This window comes from Theobroma cacao, chromosome 7 (genome assembly GCF_000208745.1).
Source record: "Theobroma cacao cultivar B97-61/B2 chromosome 7, Criollo_cocoa_genome_V2, whole genome shotgun sequence".
NCBI classification, from domain to species: Eukaryota; Viridiplantae; Streptophyta; class Magnoliopsida; order Malvales; family Malvaceae; genus Theobroma; species Theobroma cacao.
This window is the reverse complement of record NC_030856.1, coordinates 8530625-8552394: the sequence shown is the minus strand read 5'-3', so window position 1 is coordinate 8552394 and position 21770 is coordinate 8530625. Positions and strand designations below refer to the sequence as shown.

General features: G+C 33.6%; 2 protein-coding genes across 3 annotated transcripts in view; both read right to left on the bottom strand.

Moving 5' to 3' along the window:
• Positions 1043–20864, bottom strand: LOC18594408. 2 transcript variants are annotated; one of them, XM_018124851.1, is made up of 3 exons: positions 20824–20864; positions 3790–3898; positions 1043–3260 (listed from the first exon to the last, which is right to left on the bottom strand). In XM_018124851.1, the coding sequence occupies exons 2-3, from the start codon at positions 3800–3802 to the stop codon at positions 1174–1176; spliced, it is 2100 nt and encodes a 699-aa protein (XP_017980340.1). In that variant the 5' UTR covers positions 3803–3898; positions 20824–20864; the 3' UTR covers positions 1043–1173. The 2 variants fall into 2 exon arrangements, with proteins under 2 accessions (XP_017980340.1, XP_017980341.1); XM_018124852.1 differs by lacking the exon at positions 20824–20864 and adding an exon at positions 4738–4784.
• Positions 17433–21770, bottom strand: part of LOC18594407 — a 6105-nt gene continuing 1767 nt past the window's right edge. The window contains exons 2-6 of the mRNA XM_018124327.1: positions 20123–20230; positions 19504–19632; positions 18885–19454; positions 18118–18598; positions 17433–18001 (exon numbers count right to left, since the gene is read on the bottom strand). Coding sequence (XP_017979816.1) covers positions 17564–18001; positions 18118–18598; positions 18885–19454; positions 19504–19632; positions 20123–20230 — 1726 coding nt within the window. The 3' untranslated portion in view covers positions 17433–17563. The remainder of the gene's footprint in view (positions 18002–18117; positions 18599–18884; positions 19455–19503; positions 19633–20122; positions 20231–21770) is intronic.

Here is a 21770-nt window from a genome sequence, read left to right as displayed (position 1 = left end):
CATAACAACTAGTATATGCCCACTCACACCAAATCAACTCTCACAAACTCACCTTCATCTTGGTTAATTAATTATTTAAAGAATAATAATTAACTTATAAAAAAATAACCCCTAAAACTCTTAAATATTATCATGAAATTAGGTGAAAATATAAAAAAAAAAAAGAAAAGAAAAAGCAGCCGCAGCAGCGGCATCAACGTCTTTGTTAATTTGTCATCTTGTTTCCTCTGTGCCTTATCAAGGATGAATCTAGGCTGATTTTATCAAAAAGTTTATCAATTAACAAATGGGTTAATAATTGTTCTTTTTCTAAATTTCGAAAGGTTTTTTCATTTCCATCTTAATATGAGGTTTAAAATATTAATTTCACGTGTTATATGTATATATTGAAATACATTGGTAATTGCTCTTAAGAAAAAATATTAATTATTAAAACTTAAAATTTTATCATAAATTAAATCACGAATCAAAGATTGAGATAAATGAAGTTAAATGAAATGAAGTTGTTGATTATCACTCCATTAATACTTGTAACTTTGTCCATCTCAAACACAATGATTTGGTAAAGGCACAATCACAAAAGATTATGAAAGGGAGGGTGCGAGGGAATAAAGATTTTGAGAATAAGGAGTATGAGAAGAATACGTTAAACTTTACTGCAAGATTCTAATTGTAAGAATTATTAATACAATAACTTACATGATTTTTTATTTATAATTTTATAACAGATATAATATTAATTAGATTAATCGTTAAAATTCAGAGTATTAAGGATTTTTTTTTGTAACTCTTAATTTGGTGAGATCTTTCTCTTTTTGTAGTCCGGAGAGAAGATTTACATTTATTTTTATATAGTGAATTCTTAAGATTCTTTACATGGAGCTATACTTTTAAATCCACACGTAACATTGGAATCAAATCTATTTTATTAGATTATATTATAAACTATAACATTAGCAATTCATCAAAAGCAAATAAATTTAACTTGTTTTATTAAAAGATAAAAGAACTTAAATAATGTAAATACACACTTTATTATTGAGAAAATCTAATAGAACAATAAAACACGTGGTCAAAGATTGAACTAGCTTTAATGATGTACCTTCGTGGAGCTAGCTTGCATGATAAAAAGTGCTAATTATTTAGTAAATTTGTTGAAAAATTAATTTCATTTTAAACCAAGTAATAAGCCAACCGGTCAAGATTGTCCCAATCCCATTCAGGCTGATAGCCTTCAGCTGCAAGTTCATGGGGTATATCCACCATCTGGATCTTCTTGCTTAAACCAAAATGTGCCATGAGGAGGGCTACACGAGTGAGCAACTCCTCACCTTGCTTAAGTTGTTTGGCATGCTCTTTCCATGTACACTCACTTGCAGCATGAGTCAACATTTCAAGCCATATTCGAGCAATCATTTCCCATTTTTCTTCATGATCCCAATGGTGTGTCAAAACTAATTCTTGCAATTGACGGGCAATCTGGCATCCTTCAAAGAATACCGATTTCGTTTGAGTTCCCATTGGCGTTAAAACAGCTCGATTTTCTGTACCGATACGAAACAAAGTCTCGACAATTTTCTGGTGATCTAATTCCCCATGAAAGAAACTCATGGCCTCCGCACAAGTGTCTTGGAGCCTTACCTTAATAATGCCTTGGGGAAGCGTTGTTGGACTCATGAAAAGAAGGTACATCATGTAATCAGATAGAAGCTTGCTAATTTTGCAGTATGGACCGAAAGTACCTACTAAACCTCTTGGATGATCAACACGGAAGACAAGATCCGTAGCGATGTGCCAAATGAGGAGACTCTGGGTGAATTCTACATCACATATGCTCCAACCAAGATCTTCCTCAGGATGTTTCTCCAGCAGCACATTATGACCCCTCTCACTCAATAACTGCATGAGACATTTGTAATCAAAGTTATTCTGTTTATATATCTTCCATTTGTCTAATAGATGATCGTAGATGAACTTCTTTAAATCATCTTTCACATCTTTCCAAGATGTATTTCCATACTTGCCCACGAAGTCCTCAGTGTCAAAAATGCTTCGAACCAAAGCAAACTTGGTTGACTTGGCCTGGAGGCAATAGTCTATTAGGCTGTTTTGTGCCATTGACTGTATTTCTGATCTGTTGGTCTTAGTTACCGAAATCAAACTAGATCCAATTGCCTTAAACAGCTTGTTGTCCTGACAAGTTAACCGTAGAATTCCCCTGTCAGAACTGACATGCAAAACGGTTGAATAGATTTCCAAAAAGATAGCCCCAACTAAGAGCAAATAGGATATGGCAATGTCAACTTTTGGATAGCCATGGTTTCCAACGATGATCGAGAGGGCAATTAGTATGGAAAAAAGGAAGGACAAGCAGATGGACCGTAGAATCACACCAATTCGAGATAGAACTATAGGAATCTTTGTATAGAGCAAATCATACAAGAATCCTAGTTCAATCTCTACCAATTTGAAGGCCTCTCCCATAGTCATATGCTCTAATGTAAACAAATCACTCAACTGTTTGTAAATCCTGAGCTTGAGGTCCAAAAATAGGGGCCTGAACATGGTATATGATAGAGATGCTCGATGAAGATGTCTGTATTTCCTATGAATTCCTTTGTCTTGTAAATAATCATCAATCTGGACCACCACTCTCTGCTGATCAGCCCCTGAAGGAACAAGTTCGAGCTCTGACTTAGTTGGAGTTGTGAAAACCGACTTCCGTAGCTTTGCATCGCTAGCACTGAAAAGAACCCAAACCCTTTCCCCGTATTTGATAATCCCAACAATGAATATTGGAATCGCCAAATATGTCAGAGTTGTTGTGTTTATGGTCCAAAACTTGACATAGACATAAAGAGCAACCCCAATTTGGAAGCATAAGCCGAAGAAATGTCTGGGCCATAGCTCATTCTCTGATAAAGAATAAGCAGTGATTGTGTCAGGGCCACCAAGATGCAAGAGTAGGAAAGGTGCCCAAAATACAACCAATGGGCTTGTTAATTGCTCCTTGCTGCTCTTAAAGAGGCTACTTAAAGAAACTGTTGCTAACCAATCTGCAAACAGGTACATTAACCAAACAATGGTTGCTGTATACACTGAGCGTTTACGACTGCATCGCCGTTGATTCACCAATTTGACAAGCAGGAGTTGAACGCAAAGGCTCGCTACAACCATGGCTCGAATCTGCCATTTGATCCGAAGGGATTTCATGGCAAATATTGCATCCTTGACCTCCGTGAAGAAAATAGCACAGGCAACTGAAAATCACAATAAATGTTCAGTAACATGATGCAAGCGTTAATTTGGTGGGTGTTTAAATATCTATTTGTTTAAAGCAATTAATATTCTATATAACTTGGGTACTTGTCTAATTCTTGCTACATGGCAAGGAAATATCTAGTTTGAAGAAAAAGACGATTCCTTGGAGTAAGAATACAAGACAGACCAGTTTCTTTTGAGTTCAAGTTGATAAAATATTGGCTGAAAAGCTTAACATTCAAAGATTTTGGCTTTTTCATTGCTTTTTGTTATTTGTTTCGACTTCCTAAACATTGCTAAACCTGATTAAATAACTAAAATCAATAGCAATTTTAACACATACTTCTTAAATAAAATAAAAGTAATATCATTGATTTAACTGAAAGCAAAAATAACAATCAAACAGATGTTAACAATTCAAACACGTGAAGGAACTACCTCATCAATTACTTGCTCTTCCTATATACAAGAAACAGAGTCAACAGCAATAAAACTATTGCTCTGATAATTATTTTCGGTTCTACTTACTTATAAGTAGCATCTCTCTGGGGCTTGTTATGCAAAACCAATGAAACCCGATCCGTCTATTGAAACTAAACTTAAAAGCAGCTTGAGCTCTTTGTGATTGTGATTCTGCCTGAAACCATAATTGAAGTCTGATTCAGAACTAGAGCTGTGGCCTTCACCCACATTGGTTGGAGCTACTGTGCTTCCTCTTGCAGGAAAAGAATATATGAAACTAGAAGAAATCCGTTTGTTGCTACCTTGAGTCATACAAGATTTTTTAGAAAATAAAACATATTAGAATTAATGGAATGTTGTTAAATACTGCTTTGCTATCTTAAAGAGCATTGTCTTCAGTATTTGCTATCTTTACGGTGGTCCTTGTGTCATGTGCCTAAGTTCTTGTATCACCAGTTGTGTTCAATGTCGAGTATGTGTTTGTTTTCAACTTTTGTATTATCAGCTAGATATGGTGTTGAGTGTTGATTGTGCAATGTCAGTTATGTATCAAGAGTCTGTTCTATCCGCCTGTTCCTTTAAACTTTCTGGTTCTCACCAGAATTGTGTTAAATTCAGATTATTAATTGAAATCTTATTTTGACTGAGAAAAAAAATTGTTAGATATGAAAAATGTTCATAGTGAAAACTATTCACGCAGAGGATAATAATCTTTTAAAGATATGAAAGAATTACTAAAAGAAATATTCTTAGAGAAATACTGGCATGATAGCTGCAAAAAGATACATCAAATGTTCAGAGGCTTGTTTAAAGTGCATCACCATATGAATGGAGGTACAGTTCTTGTCTGATAATGCCATAAGCAGCTGACTATAGTACACAACAACATTAAAATACATAAAAGTAAAATGGTTTAATTTACTATATTGATATGGAAATGGAATCAATTTATGAAAACTAAAAAGAAATATAAAAATGGATCGCATAAGCATGAAATGAACTGTAGCAACTTACCTTGTTCTTTCCCAGAATGTAGAACTTATTGCTTGGTTACAAAGTTTTTTGGCTACTTAGATGTCATAGCCATGGGCACATATGTATGTATATAACTGTAAACAGGGGGCAGGACAACATGAAACACGTACTAGTCTTGTAAATATAGAAAGAAAAAGTTGTTAGCTGTTAAAGGGGATGCCAACTGTGAGAAATTCCAAAGAAGAGAGGGAAAGTCGATCATCTTCAAAAAGATTAGACACTCGTTCATCAATATACCTAAGATAATTTTTTTTATTCCACATATTATATTAATAAATCAAGTTTTAATCATCGATATACTTGTTAAAAGCCATTATAATTATTCTTTTACGTGGTCCAATTACACTCGCTACATCGGATTAAAAGCTAAATTAAACTCTAGTGACATGTACATCCTTCAACTGATTTAAATGTTTTTTCACCTCCGAAATTTGTACTTAATCAAGAAAGATTAATATAATAAGAGTGGACTATATATGTTATATGAATGGATTGTTCTTTAGTTTAATAAAATTAAGAGTTCTTAATAGATTTTCATCATATACATTTTAAGATGTTGATTCATACTCATCACTTCGAGTTGAAAACAGACAGTTTAATTAGTTAAAAAAAAAACTAATTAATATCCTGCCTTATAAGGTTAGAAGTTAATATATATGTTAAACATACTAAGACTTAAACACTAACTAATGGAATATATATATATATCTAAGAGAAACTTGGAGGAGGAAACATGCTTAACTTCAAAAGTTTCGGAATTACTTGTTGGTTTTAAAAGCTACATGTGCATGTAGGCATCTGTAAAAAGGGAGTAATAACATAAATTGCTGGCAGCAGAACAATGGTTTTTTAAAGCAAAGAATCAGGGAAGGGACTAACGTGCGTACGGAAAGGGAACAAAGAGAGATCTATGGCGACTTGTCAGTTGCAAGAAACCTTACTTTCATGTCTCTCTTTCTCTCTAAGATTAATGGAGCTTTCAACTGAAGCTTGAGCTACTTTTATAATTAGAATCAGTATGTAAATTTCTTTTCTTTAAATGGAAACAACTCACTCCTCTTCCTTCTTCCTCAACCAAAGCACCCATTTATATGTCTTGCTATGCTTTGCGCATCATTTGAAATACCTTGCAATCCCCTTTCTTGAAAACCCAAACAGGTAAATACCATTCTCCTGCTGCAATGATTCAGGAAAACCATTTTTGTGGCATTTCATTTTTATCGAAGGTTTGTGTAACTTTTCCATGTTAAGAAGAATAAGATATATTATAGAATAAATTACCTTCACCTTATTAAGTTTTAATTGAAATTTTAAGTGGGTTCATTAATTTTCGAAATAGACATTCTGTTCCAAAAATACAAACACTATTAATATATATTAAGAAAAAAATTAGAATACCATTTCTTTTTTTATTAATTTAAAAATTATTATTATATTTCTTAAAAAATTTAAAAGAAAGAGCACCGATCGATGTTCTCGAACTCCCCAAGAAAGGGGAGCACAGAGCACTGGTGTGCTCCCCTTGGGGAGCCTGATGCTCCCTTACGTATAGAGTCCCGATTAGGCTCCAATGGGGAGCTCTGATGCTCTCCATCTGGAGAAGTTTTTTTTTTAATTAATAAAAAATAATAAAATAGTATAATAGTAATTTTTAAAATTAATCAATGGTAAAATTATTTTTTTATTATTGTCATATCATCAAATTGACGGAAACACTAATAGTTGGCTAACGGTTGAATCTAAATATTTAGTAAAAAATATTTTTTAAGATGGAGTGTTCATTTTAAAAATAAATGAACTTTCATATAATTTCGATCAAAATTCAAAAAATAAGATATTTTACCCTATATCATACCACCTTGAGCCATTTCCTAACAGTGCTTTTATAGCCTGCCGCAAAGATAATAGCACCAAATCGATCAATCTTGCCATTTCCAAACATATATAAGTTGCATGGCTGCCCTTTACCGAAGGAGATAGAAGTGATCAGGTGTCTGCAACCTTTTTGCCTCCAGACATTATGGCCCTAATCAAGCTCCCCACAGAAAAATTATTGCACTACCTCATAAACAATGTGTTTTGCGAAAACGCCAAGAACTAGTTGGGACATTAACATCATGGATTTAATGTAAAGTGATCCGATGATTAATTTTAGGTCTTTTGCTTAAATTGTAAGTAACTTATAAATTTTGATAAATGTGGTTGGTTTACATGAAAATTTTTTTTTTTTTCATGAAAATAAGATTTTTAAAAAAGGAAAAAACGGACAAAATGATTTCACTTGACTATAAATATTTGCAACTCGACCCATTAACAAGTTTATTCTTTGGTACAAACATTAGGGAGAAAATACCCTGGATGATAAGATCACTCAAGATAAGGTAAACTGTAAACACATCATATATCTGAATCTGATAGCCTCAATTTGCCTACTGACACTCTTCTAAGTACTGAAGGGTGAAATTCCAACCCTTTAAATTTGACATGAAATTTGTTAATAAAGTCTATACTTTTTAAGTGAAAACAATTTAAAGTACTATAAATCATGAATACTTAAGAAAAGATTGTTTTTAAAGAGTTGTCTCTTCCACCTGCAGTTCTTCTTCCTCTTGCTTTTGGCCCATACATATCTTCTCAAAAGCTGAAACTGATATCTTCGGATGTCTTTGTATCTTACATGGGAAAATTGCGCATTGCTGCCATTAAAATGTTTGCCATTAATCCAAAATATCACAAACATTGAAAATGATTCTCCTAGAATCAAGGATTCAGGCAAGTTCATAGTACCTGTCCTGTCACAATACCCGATATAAGTAGTGAAATAATTATTTGAATTTATCCCAGACCCCGATTATAAGGTATCTTAGTTTTATATAATTGAGTCAAATACTCACAGGTATCTTGTAACAGGCTACTTACCATTCCTAAATCCGATCCACATCATGTTACTCTATTTCTATTTTATTATTATATTAAGTCATTTTTCAACTCTTTATTATTTTCCCTACCCATTTTGTTGTTTTTATTTACTTTTTTAAAAATAATTTTAATATTAATCTTTATTTTTTAAATATCATTTGAAATTAAATTTTGACATAATATCTCAAAAAGTTGTTAAACTATTCAAAAAATTTTAAATAAATCTGTATACTTTTATTATATTTTGAGATAAATAAGTCTTTGTACTTTTAATTTCAGTCAAATAAGTTATTATAACTAATGATTGACTTAGTTAAAATATTATTTATCTTTTTTATCACATTGAGTTGACATGACATACCAACATATTATAATTGATGATAATGTGACATGTTAACATATCATAATTGATGATAATGTGACATGTTAATTTGATATGATCACATGACTTACGACATTTCTCACCCTTCACATCAACGCCATTTGAATATAAAATGACAAATGTCATTTTAATTAATGAAAATTAATCAATTATTGATCTTAAAGGCTTACTTGATTAAAAATAAAATTACAAGGGTTTGATTGAACGTAATAAAAGAATAAGGACTTATTTGAATTTTCTTAAATAGTTTAGAGACTTTTTTGAGGATTATGTCTTAAAGTTTATAGAAATTTGTTTTGGAAAATTTAAACTTATCATGGCTTTTTCATGTAGGATCCATTTTGGTTCGAACTTACCTTCATTCACATTAGTGAAGATTTGAGTAAGTTTTGATAAAACATTGTCGCAACGTATAGGTTCCGGAACCCGATCGCTAGACGTGGAGTGATTTGGGAGTCGCCACCAATCTTTTTTTCTAGGTGTGATTGGCCACCCTATTTTGTCCAACTCAACGAAATCCTAAATTAATTTTAGGTCCGTCGAAAGAATAATAAACTGGTCTACATATCCTTTAGATTCAGGTTCGGGAGTACGGTTACGCACGGGGAAGGATTAGCACCCCTGTGACGCCCGTTCCACAAATGGTACAATTTTATCATATTATCCTAACCCATTAATTTTATTCTTATGTTTCCTTAATTGTTATTTATTTATTTCATCTTTTATTAGAATATTTTATTTTATTTTTTACAGGTTTAACATGCACATGATGCAATTATGAAATGCGTGGCATAAAATCGGGATAATGCCAAACGAAAATCCTTTATTCAGTGTACTTTCCGAATCCACCCATCGTACTGGTGGGATCCGGAAGTATTCTCTCACCTAGGGAAATACCTTAGCAACTCGCCTTCGCAAGTTTACTTGATAGATCCCATCATCAGGATAGTCGTTTGTGAGTAAAAAACAATGTTTTCATAAATGCAAATCCTAATACGGGTAAAAGCCTTTTATTAAAGATATTTCTCTGGACCCTCCCATCGTACTGGTGGAGTTCAAAGGTATCTTTTCACCTAGGGAGTTTACCGATGAAACTCGCCTTCGCAAGCTTTCTCGAAAAGTCCCATCATCGGGACTTATACTCGTGAACAAAAATATTTATATACCATGATGTGCATGATGCGACTAGAAAATGATCAAGGATTGCCCCCAAATTGGCATGCCACTCAATTGTTCCAAAACCCAAGCCTTACATCCATCACCCCTGATTTCTATAATTGTTGACAAGTTCTTTGAATTTAGTTGGGTCTGCATCGATTAAAGCTTGAACTTTGTTCTTGAATGCAATGCAATTCTCTGTGGAATGACCTTCAACCCTAGAATGGTAATCACATTTAACCTTTGGGTTATACCATCTTGGGTAAGGAGGTTTCCTAGTCTTGGCAGGAATAATGGAGATCTTATGGTTCTGTACCAATAAAGTCAAAAGCTCTGCGTAGGACATTGGTAATGAATGGTACACTTTGGCTTTCTTTTCCTTGTTGGTTTGAAGGTATTCAAGATTAATTTCTTGGTCACCTGAAGTGGACATGCAAGGTGGAGGAGCTTGTGTAAGTAATGACTGAGCGAAAGGTTGAGGTAAATTATGCACATATGCTAATGGGTGTGAATGAGTGTTTATAAGATCTCCTTCTATGTCATAACATTTCCTTTTATTTCTCCTTTCACCAGTCATTCCTTGAACTCCCTTATCAAAAACATCATATTCTCTTTTAACGAGATCATTTGCTCAAGCGTCTATAATCCTTCCCACTGAGAAGACCAAATTCGTAAAATCTGAAGAAGCATTACCCACCAATTTGTCGTAATATGGAGGAGGAAGAGTATCAACAAATAGAGAATTTAATTCTCTACTAGTAAGGGGTGGTTGGACTTGTGATGCTACTTCCTTCCACCTACAAGCATACTCCTTAAAACTTTCAGAAGGGTTTCTTTCCATGTTTTGGAGGGTTATTCGATCAGGAATTGCTTATAGTCTATGCATGTATTGTCCCAAAAATGCTTTGGCCAAATCTCTCCATATGCAAATACAATCTTTTTCCAACTTGAAGTACCATTTAACCGCAGCTCCCTCCAAACTAATTTGGAAAAAATGAATGAGCAACTTCTTATCATGGGCATATGGAGCCATGTTGTTGCAATACATGATCAAATGTGCTTGAGGGCATTTGGTTCCATCATATTTTTTGAACTCTAGGACTTTAAACTTGGGTGGGATAACCACATTAGTCACCAAACTTAATTCCTTTGCCTTAACGGAATCATAGAGATCCATTCCCTTTTTGGCTTTAAAGCGCTCCTCTAAAAGATCATACTTCTGTTACATTCTCGATTTTTCTCTTGAACTTGATAAGTCAAGTGTAGGAACCTGATTAGAAAAATTTGCCCTTGGAATATGCATAGTTTGCTTTTATGTTGACGACTGACTTAATCCTCGAAAACTTGAAGATCCTTCGATAGTCACCCTCATTTCCTTGGCATTCACCATCTCCATTAGCTTTGCCAACTGTTTTCTCATCTCTTCTTGGGTCTTCTCCATCTTGTCTATCAAATTTGGTTAATCATCTCCCATAATTCTAGCTTGAGCCCCTGTATTGTGCCAATCGTAAGTGGGCCCCCTCGAGCTTTTCTCTTTTCACAATATATAATTAGAAAGAACTTTTTTATTCATGAAAGTCAACAACAATCTCGCTTCTTCTTTCACGGAATGTAGTAAAGTCCATTGATGCACTTGCAACAAGGGAAGATGAATGATGCATGCATGTGTGTCCAAATTGAAGAATGTTTGAATGCATGATGGGATGATTAAATTTATGACAAGTGATTCGAAACACAAAGACACTTGATTATGAATAATGCACCAACACATTACATTTCAAACAAACTTTTTTTTTTCATCAGCACAGTCAATCCTTCTTTCATCCTGACACTCAATTGTGCTCCCCACAACCATGCCCCATCATCTTTGTTGGCTCGAACCATTTGGCATCTATTAATGTTTGCACTCGATACTTGAATGCGTCACAATCTTCAATGGAATGTCTCATAGCTCCACCATGATAACCACATCTTGCATTTAACTTGAACCACTTTGGGTATGGAGGCTGCAAGGGTTCCAAAGTCACCGGGACTATAAGATGATCATGAACTAATTGATAAAAGAGTTCTTTGTAGGTGACAGGCATAGGGTCAAATTGTTTTTTCTTTTTGAATTGTTTTTAAGGGGTGCCTAAGCTAGGAGTAGGGGTGATTGATAATTGTGCCCGTGGTTGGCTTTGAAAGGCCTGTTGAAAGGGAGGTCGAAAAGTGCTTGGACAGGAGTAAGAATTTGGCTGCAAATTGATTTTTGTGGGTTGAAAAGTGGTGGATGGAGAATATGACCTTGGTTGCAACCCATTGTTCGAGGGTTTTGTAGCATCTGGAGATCCCATCTTGGTCATGAAACTTTTCAACTCAATCATTTGTGTATTCAATTCATCCATCCCTTTTGCAATTTTTTCTAGACCTTGATCCTTACTTGAGCCACTAAGCAATGTGTTGGGTTCATCAAGGACAAATTGAATTTTATTCAGAGATTGCTTCTGGTGTGGTTTGATTTGAAGCGATGGAAATTCAGGAAGGTGATTTCTTTTGGCATCATTGAGAGGTTCAACCATTTCCATTAATTTGGCCATCTGTCCTTTCATCTCTCAAGGGTCATGTCCGAATTCTTCTTGATTGCATTCCAATGCACTTATCGTTGCTTCAAATTGATGTTCCATATTGTTTAATCCTAACTTGAGTTCAGATGGTGACCAAAACCAAAATAAATTAGAAACAAAAATTTAGAACTTTACTAAAGATTTTTCAAAAAGGGATTTATTTTCTTTCCTACAAAGCTAACAACACTGCAAGGTTATTCTTTATTAAAACAAATATGAAATGATTGCATGTAGATGAAAATATGATATTTGCATGTATGCATGAAATGTTATGATGGCTTGATGCATGGATGGTATGAAATGAAATGGAAGACCATATTATTGGAAATCATGTATAGTGGAAGGTAGAAAACTTTATTCAGAACTAAAGTCCTTTTCTTTTTTGTGGTTTTTGAAGAAAATGGAAGAAATAAAAAAACCTTTTTATGTTTTCTCTTCTTTTTACTTAAATGGAGAACCATTTTCTTTCTCTTTTCTTTTTCGCAAGAAACATCATTTTCTCTTTTTACCTTCTTTATTTATTTTTTGTAGGAGAAGAAGATTTTCTTCTTTTTATTTTTATTTTTATGGACAAAAGGATCTAAAGACCTATTTTTTCTTTTTTGAGGAGACTTTACTCAAAGGAAATGGCTCTATTTTTTGTTTCCTTTCTTTATATATTTTATTTTTTTTTCTTTTTTTTCACGAAAGAAGAAACATTCTCCCTCTTTTTCATGTTTATCTTTTATTTTTTAGGAGAAAATAAAGAAAGCTATTCTTAAAAAATATGCTAAAAAAATAAAATGTCAAAAATCTTGTTCTTTTCCTTTTTTAAAAAAAATGGAAAAGGAAAAAAACCTTTATGTTTTTTTTTAAATCACTTTGACACGTGTTATTTTTATTTTATTAAAAAAGCTACTAGGACATATTCATTCCTTCTAGTGTCCTAAATTAGGGTATACTCCTCATGACAAGTTTTGTAAGGTTCTGCCTACGAGATGGCTCCTCACGGCTTTCTATATGCTGGGTTTGGTTTTGAATGAGGCTAAAGGTTCCCAAATTGTTCTTAACTGTCGTCCACTCAGACTAGTAAGGTATCCTAGTCCTTACACATTATAGGCTCCGAATGGACTAGGTTCAATTTGAGTGGGAATGTTCACTAGCCCATGCGGAGGTTATCACCTCACGAAAGCGTAGCTATTAAACTCCCTCTTAATAAAGGACAAAACCTGAGTATAAGGCTTATGCATGAATGCAACATGTGTCGTGTGTGTGAAATAACGTACCAACCTTTGATGGACAATCTCACACCCCTTTATCCTAAATTTCTCATAATTCAAAAAATAAATAAATAATGATTATAAAACAATTAATGCACAAAACAAATGTTCAAATTGAAAGGAAACACTAAATTATTTAGGGCTTAAGATAACTTATGATTAATTATGACTCGACTCTCTTTAGTCCTCAATGGAGTCACCAAACTGTCGCAACGTGCAGGTCCGGAAACTCGACCGCTAGACGTGGAGTGATTTGGGAGTCGCCACCAATCTTTTTTTCTAGGTGTGATTGACCACCCTATTTTGTCCAACTCAACGAAATCCTAAATTAATTTTAAGTTCGTCGAAAGAATGATAAACTGATCTACATATCTTTTAGATTTAGGTTCGGAAGTACGGTTACGCACGGGGAAGGATTAGCACTCCCGTGACTCCCGTTTTACAAACGGTACCATTTAATCATATTATCCTAACCTATTAATTTTATTCTTATGTTTCCTTAATTGTTATTTATTTATTTCATCTTTTATTAGAATATTTTATTTCATTTTTTACGGGTTTAACATGCACATGATGCAATTGTGAAATACATGGCATAAAATCGGGATAATGCCAAACAAAAATCCTTTATTCAGTGTACTTTCTGAATCCGTCCATCGTACTGGTGGAGTTCGAACGTATCTTTTCACCTAGAGAGTTTACCAATGAAACTCGCCTTCGCAAGCTTTCTCGAAAAGTCCCATCATCGGGACTTATACTTGTGAACAAAAATATTTATATACCATGATGTGCATGATGTAGAAATATATGATACGCTTTTGAAGTTTATTTTTATTTTATTGTTTTTTTATTATTATTATATTTTTCATTTATTTAAAATTAAAATCTCGAAACCTCAAAATCGAGGCCCTCCCATCATATTGGTGGAGCCTTAATTCGGATTCCGAACCTAGGGAAAATTAGCCCGAGATTACGACTTCTCGCGTTCCGACCGATCATCCCAGCATCGGTATATTATATTTGTAGTTAATGCCATGGTATATTATTATTTTTTATTTTTATCTTCATTATTTTTATTATTATTTTTTTATATTTGTAGTAAATATTTTCCTAAGCTTAAGTTCTTTGTATGACTAAACATTTTCTAAACTATTATTATTTTATTTTATTTTTTATGCTTTATTATTTCTATGTTCTTCTATTTGTATTAATTTCCTAAGTCTAAAATATCATCTAAAAAAAATTAGAACATTATGCTATAATAATTGAGAATTAATTCTATCTAATATTCCTAAAAAAAACCATATAAAATGGGCCAACCTAAAACACGAACAGATCCATAAAAGGGTTAAGGATTTACCTTGTTGGGTTATAAGCGGCCCAAGATAGCCGGCTTGCTCCAACTAAACTGCCTCCCTAAGGCCCACGTAGCCTCTTGTCAAAACGTAACGCTTTGGTGCACAAACCAAAGCCTTTTTGCCTCCCAAAACTACACCGTTTTGATCACCATTACACCTTCCCCAAAACGACGCCGTTTCACTTTAAACCCTAGATATAAAACCCCATTTTCTTTCTTTTCTTCCTATTTTTTCCCCTTACTTTCTCTCTCTAGCCGCCTGACCCTCCTCCTTCTCTCTAAACCTTACCTTTCTCTCTCACACTAGATCTCCTTCCCTCTAAAGATCCAAACAACTTCCCTTTTCACCGACCACCACCCAAAACCAGTAGCGCCGTCGGCTACCCGACCAGCCCTCTCTCTCTCCTTTAATAGGCAGTCGTCGATAGGTATTTCCTCCTCTCTCTCCTACCAGCGGCTTCTCAAATCTGTCTCTTTTCTTTCTCCTGCAGCCCAAAACAAACCTTCTCTCACCGCCTAAATCGGGCTTCCTACTCTCCACCGATCTTTCCCTCTTCATTTGCCCAAACTGGCGACGTTAAGAAACAGCTTCTTACCCTCCAAATGGCGGCACAAACCCAAGGCTCTCTACCCTCCGATTACCACAATCCCCTCTAAATCTCCATAAAAACAAACTAAAAAGTCCCCCCAAAAAAACACAACAACTGCTTACTCTCATTGTGTATATTTTTTTTATGTTTTCTGATTTTTTGGTATTTTTTATTGTGGATTCTAGTTTTTGGCTGTTAAAACACCTAGGTTTTTTCTTATTATTATTTTTTGGTTCTTGTGGCTAGGGATCATTGGTTGTTAGAGACTAGGGTATTTTGGATTTGCAGGTCTCGATTGTTTGAAGAAAAAAATGAGATTTTTTGTTGATAGATCTAGTTTTTTTTTTGTTTTTGCAGGATTGGTGTTTTTTTTTTTGGATCTGGCTTTCTTTGGTTTTTCAAAATCTTCCTCCTTTTTTAAGAACTGGATTGTCCAAAAATTTGGACAATCTAGAGGTGAAATCATGCTTAGAATTTGGACAATCCAGAGGTGAAATCATGCTCTTCTGAGCATCATTTCACATGTCTCTGGCAAACAGGAAAGGTTGGTAGCCAGAGGTGACCAGTCCTCCTCAAATCCGGCTACCTTTCAGGGACATTAATGCCCTGTAATGATGAACTGGAGAAGGGGCTGCGCACACGCTCAGTCCCTTCCTGGTCATTCATCATTTTTTTATTTTTTATTAATATTTTTATTTTTTGACTTTTTTTTAATTATGATTTTTTTATTTTTTTTATTTTTATATTATTAAAAAAGGGTGTCTACAAGCATGTCATGATTCACATTTTCAATACAAAAAAACATACTTATTAGGTGTAGGAAAGTCGTGATCTATAAAGTTAAAACTTTATTATCTCTTGTTGATGTGAGATCTATGACATTGAAATTCAAAATTTATAAATTTTATATTTTAAAATTTTTTAACATTATAATTTCATTAAAAATAATGATCAAAATTAAATTTATTTAATTATATATATCCAATTAGAACTTTTTGGCTACTTATATTCATACAAACCAACACATTTTCTTAATATCTGACATTGTAAAATTCGGTTGAATTGTAACTTTGACTTTTGAGTTGAATGAGATTTGCTTGTTTCTATCAAAACCTCAAAAGAAAAACACACTAATCAAGTTACCTTATTTAGTATTAGATAAATGATTAAGAAACTTTACCATTAAACTTTTTAATTAATGCTTGGCAATTGGCATAAGTAGAGTATGTGAATACTTTCAAATACAATTGGATATTTTATCATTATCATACAACAGTTTTATTGGTCTCTTAACACTTTATTTGTATCTTTCCAAGGAGCAGTTCTTCACAATGGGACTACTTCTTTTTCAACAATGCCTTTTGTTATCTATCTTATATACTTAATATTTCATTCATTTCTATATTTTCTCTCGACCCTAATTAAGATAACCAAAAATTATAAAATTTAAATTTTATTAAGGTAATCTCAAAAAGTTATTTTTTTTAACATTCATTAAAATCATGCCATTTTATAATTTTTTTAAAGACATATAATAACTAGAATATGCCCACTCACGCCAAATCAATTCTCATCACTCACCCTCATCTTGGTTAATTAATTATTTAAAGAATAATAATTAACTTATAAAAAGAATAACCCCCTAAAAACTCTTAAATATTAACAAATGGGTTAATAATTGTTATTTCTCTTAATTTCAAAAGGTTTTTTCATTTGCATCCTAATATATGAGATTTAAAAGATTAAACATGCATGTTATGTATATGTTGTAATTGCTCTTGAGAGAAAATATTAATTGTTAAAACTTAAAATTTTATCCTAAATTAAATCATAAATCAAAAATTGAGATAAACGAGATAAAATGAAATGAAGTTGTTGGTTATCGCTCCATTATATTTTAGCTTTTTCCATCTTAAACACAATGATTTGGTAAAGACACGATCATGAAATATTATTAGAGGGAGGGTGTGAAGGAATAAAGATTTCAAGAATAAGGAGTATGAGAAGAACATGTCAAACTTCATTGCAAGATTCTTATTGTAAGAATTATGAATACAATAATGTACTTAATTTTTTATTTATAATTTTATAATGAAAATAATATTAATTAGATTAATCGTTGAAATTCGATGTATTAAGACTTTTTTCGTAACTCTCTAATTTGTGAGATTTTTCTTTTGTTGTAGACAGAAAAGGAGATTTACCCTTACTTTTATATAGTGAATTTTTAAGATTTCTTATACAGACCTATACTTTTAAACCCACATGTTATTTTGGAATTAAATTTATTTTCTTAGATCATGTTATAAACTATAATATTGTCAATTTATCAATACCAAATAAATTTAACCTGTTTTTATAAAAAATAAAATAAATTAAATTAATGTAAGTAGACACTTTATTATTGAGAAAATCCAACAGAACAATATAACACTTGGTCAAAGATTGAGCTAGCTCTAATGATGTGCCTATGATGAGCTAGTTACATGATAAAGAGTGCTTATTTGGTCATTTTTTAAAAAAAAATTAATTTCATATTAAACCATGTAATAAGCCAATCGGTCAAGATTGTCCCAATCCCATCGAGGCTGATAGCCTGCTTCGTCAAGATCTTTGGGAATATCCACCATCTGGATGTTCTTGCTTAAACCAAGATGTGCCATGAGAAGGGCAACACGAGTGAGCAACTCCTCACCTTGCTTAAGTTGTTTAGCATGCTCTCTCCATGTGCACTGACTTGCACCATAAGACAACATTTCAAGCCATAGTGCAGCAATTATTTCCCATCGAAAGTCCGAAGAAAAAATTTGCAATTCATTGGCAAGCTGGCATCCTTCAAAGAATACCGACTTCTTTTCACTTCCCATCCGTATAAAAAAAGATCGAGATTTCGTATCAAGACCAAGCAAAGCGTTGATAACTTCCTTGTGTGTTAAGTTCTTATGAAAGAAACTCATGGCCTCCGTACAAGTATCTCAGAGCCTTATCTTAATAATGCCTTGGGGAAGCATTGTTGGACTCATGAAAAGAAGGTACATCATGTAATCAGATAAAACTTGCTAATGTTGCAGTATGGACCCAGATTGCCTACTAAATCGCTTTGATGATCGTCATGGAAAAGAATATCGGTAGCAATGTGCCGAATGAGGAGACTCTGGGTGAATTCTACACCACCTATGTTCCAATCAGGAATAGAGAGAGTACTTGTCTCATGCGACACAGTAAGGGCCCTCTCATCTAACAACCTTAAAAGATAGTCGTAATCAAAGTGTTCCTGTTCATATTTCTCCCGTTTCTTTAATAAGTGAGTGTAGATGGCGTTCTTTAAATCAACATTCACATCTTTCCAAGAAGTATTTCGATACTTGCCCATGAAATCCTCAGTGTCAAAAATTCTTGGAACCAAAGGAAACTTGGTTGACCTGGCCTTGAGGCAATAGTCTATTAGGCTGTTTTGTGCCATTGACTGTATTCCTGATCTATTGGTCTTAGTTACAGAAACCAAACTAGATCCAATTGCCTTAAGCAGCTTGTTGTAATGATTAGTCAACCACTGAATTCCCCTGTCAGAACTGACATGCAAAACGGCTGAATAGATTTCCAAAAAGATAGCTCCAAGTAAGAGAAAATAGGTTATGGCAATGTCAACTTTTGGATACCCGCGGTTCCCAACGATGATTGAGTAGGCAATTAGTATGGAAAAAAGGAAGGTGGAGCAGATGGACCGTAGAATCACACCATTTCGAGATAGAACCTTAGGAATCTTGGTATAAAGCAAATCATACAAGAATCCTAGCTCAACCTCCACCAATTCGAAGGCCTCTTTCATTGGCATAAGATCTAATGTAAATAAATCACTTAGCAGTTTGTAAATACTGAGCTTGAGGTCCAAAAATAGGGGCCCGAGCCTCCTGAATGATAGAAATGCTCGATGAAAGATGTCTGTATTTCGAATGAATTCCTTTGCCTTGTAAATAATCATCCAACGGGACCACCACTCTCTGCTGATCAACCCCTAAATGAGCATCTTCGATGCCTGAATTAGTTGGAGTTTTGAAAACTGACTTCTGTAGCTGTGCATCGCTAGCACTGAAAAGAACCAAAACCCTTTCCCCGTATTTGATAATCCCAACAATGAATATTGGAATCGCCAGATATGTCAGGGTTGTTATGGTTATGGTCCAAAACTCGAGATAGACATAAAGAGCAACCCCAAGTTGGAAGCGTAGGCCCAATAAATGTTTGACCCAGCCGTCACTCTCTAATAAAGAATAAGCAGTGGTTGTATCAGGCCCACCAAGATGCAAGAGCAGGAAAGGTGCCCAAAAAACAACCAATGGGCTTGTTAATTGTTCCTCACTGCTCTTAAGGAGGCTATTCAGAGCAACTGTTGCTATCCAATCACCAAGCATGTACAGTAGCGAAACACTGAGTGATGTATAGAATGAGCGTTAATGACTGTATCGCCGTCGATTACCCAATATGACAAGCAGGAGTTGAACGCAAACGCTCACTACAACCGTGGCCCGAATCTGCCATTGGATCCAAAGGGTTTTCACGGCAAATATTGCATCCTTGACCTCCGCGAAGAATAGAGCACAGGCAACTGAAAATCACAATATATGTTCAGAATAATCAAGAAACGTTAATTTGGTGGTTGTGTAAATATCTATTTGTTTAAAGCAATATACTATGTAACTTGGGTACTTGTCTAGTTCTTGCTACATGACTAGGAAATATCTATTGTTTGAAGAAAAAGACGATTCCTTGGAGTGAGAACACAAGACAGACTAGTTTCTTTTGAGTTCAAGTTGATAAAATATTGACGGAAAAGCTTAACTGGAGAAGCAACACCATAGCTACAAAACATTCAAAGATTTTGGCTTTTTTCTTGCTTTTTGTTAGTTGTTTCGACTTCCTAAAAATTGCTAAACATGAATAAATAACTAAACCAATGCCAATTTTTAACACATTGTTCTTATATAAAATAAAAAAGTAAAATCATGATAATTATTTGCATATACAAGAAACACCTCATTACTTTCTCTTCCCAAATACAAGAAACAGAGTCAGCAATTACTTGCAGTTATACTTACTTATAAGCAGCATCCTTCTGGGGCTTGTTATACAGAACCAATGAACCCGAGATGTCTATTGATACTAAACTGAAAAGCAGCTTGAGCTCTTTGTGACTGTGGTTGTGCCTGAAACCATAATTGAAGTCTGATTCAAGAATTAGAGCAGTGGTCTTAACCCAGATATTATTGGAGCTTGCTGTGTTTTCCTCTTGCAGGGAAAGAATTTATGAAACTAGAAGCAATCCATCTGTTGCTACGCTTGAGTCATACAAGATTTTTCAGAAAATAAAAACATATTACAATTAATGGAATGCTGTTAAATACTGCTGTTACTCCTTTGCTATCTTAAACTATCCATGCAGATGATAATAATCTTTTAAAGATATAAGAGAATTGCTAAAAGGAATTGGTTTCATTGTGGACTCTTATTGTATATGTGTAATCAAAAGACTAAACATTCTTAGAGAAATACTGGCATAATAGCTGCAAAAAGATTCATCAAATATTCAGAAGCTTATTGCATCACCATTTGAATGAAGATACAGTTCTTGTCTGATAATGCCATAAGCAGCAGACTATAGTACACAACAACATTAAAATACATAAAAGTAAAATGGTTTAATTTACTATATTGATATGGAACTGGTATCAATTTATGAAAACTAAAAAGAAATATAAAAATGGATCGCAAGAGCATGAAATGAACTGTAGCAACTTACCTTTTTCTTTCCCAGAATGTAGAACTTATTGCTTGGTTACATAGTTTTTTGGCTACTTAGATGTCATAGCCATGGGCGCATTGGTATATATATAACTGTAAACAGGGGGCAGCACAACATGAAACACGTACTAGTCTTGTAAATAAAGAAAGAAAAAGTTGTTTGCTGTTAAAGGGGATGCCAACTGTGAGAAATTCCAAAGGGGAGAGGGAAAGTCCATCATCTTCAAAAAGATTAGAAAGTCGTTCATCAATTATACTTGTTAAGAGCCACTACAAATATTCTTTTACTGTGGTCCAATTACACTCGCTGCTTCGGATTAAAAACTAGATTAAACTCAAGTGATACATACATCCTTGGACTGATTCAACTGCTTTTGCACGTCCAAAATTTGTACTTAAATCAAGAATGATTAATATAATAAGAGTAGAGAATATATGTTATATGAATGGATTGTTCTTTAGTTTAGTAAAATTAAGGATTCTTAATAGGTTTTCATCACATACATTTTTAGATGTTGCTTCATATTCATCATTTTGGCTTGAAGACAGACAATTTAATTAGTTAAAATAACCAGTTAATATCCTGCCTTATAAGGTTAGAAGTTAATATATATGGCAAACACAGTAAGACTTAAAACACTAATGGTACGTTTGGTTGGCGGAATAGACAGGAATGGAATAGAATAGTTATTATATGAGAATAGAATGAGGTGGGAATAGAATAGAATAGTTATTACTTTGTTTGGTATGATAAATGGAATAGAGCAGGAATAATTATTATGATTTATTGTAGTGTTTGGTTGGTAATAATAATTTTGGAATAAGAAAGGAATAGAAAAAAAAAAGACAAAAACACCATTTATTATTTATATAACTATTTATTTTTATTAGATTTTTAAATATTAATAATTTAAAATTTAATTAAAATATTAATAATTAATAATT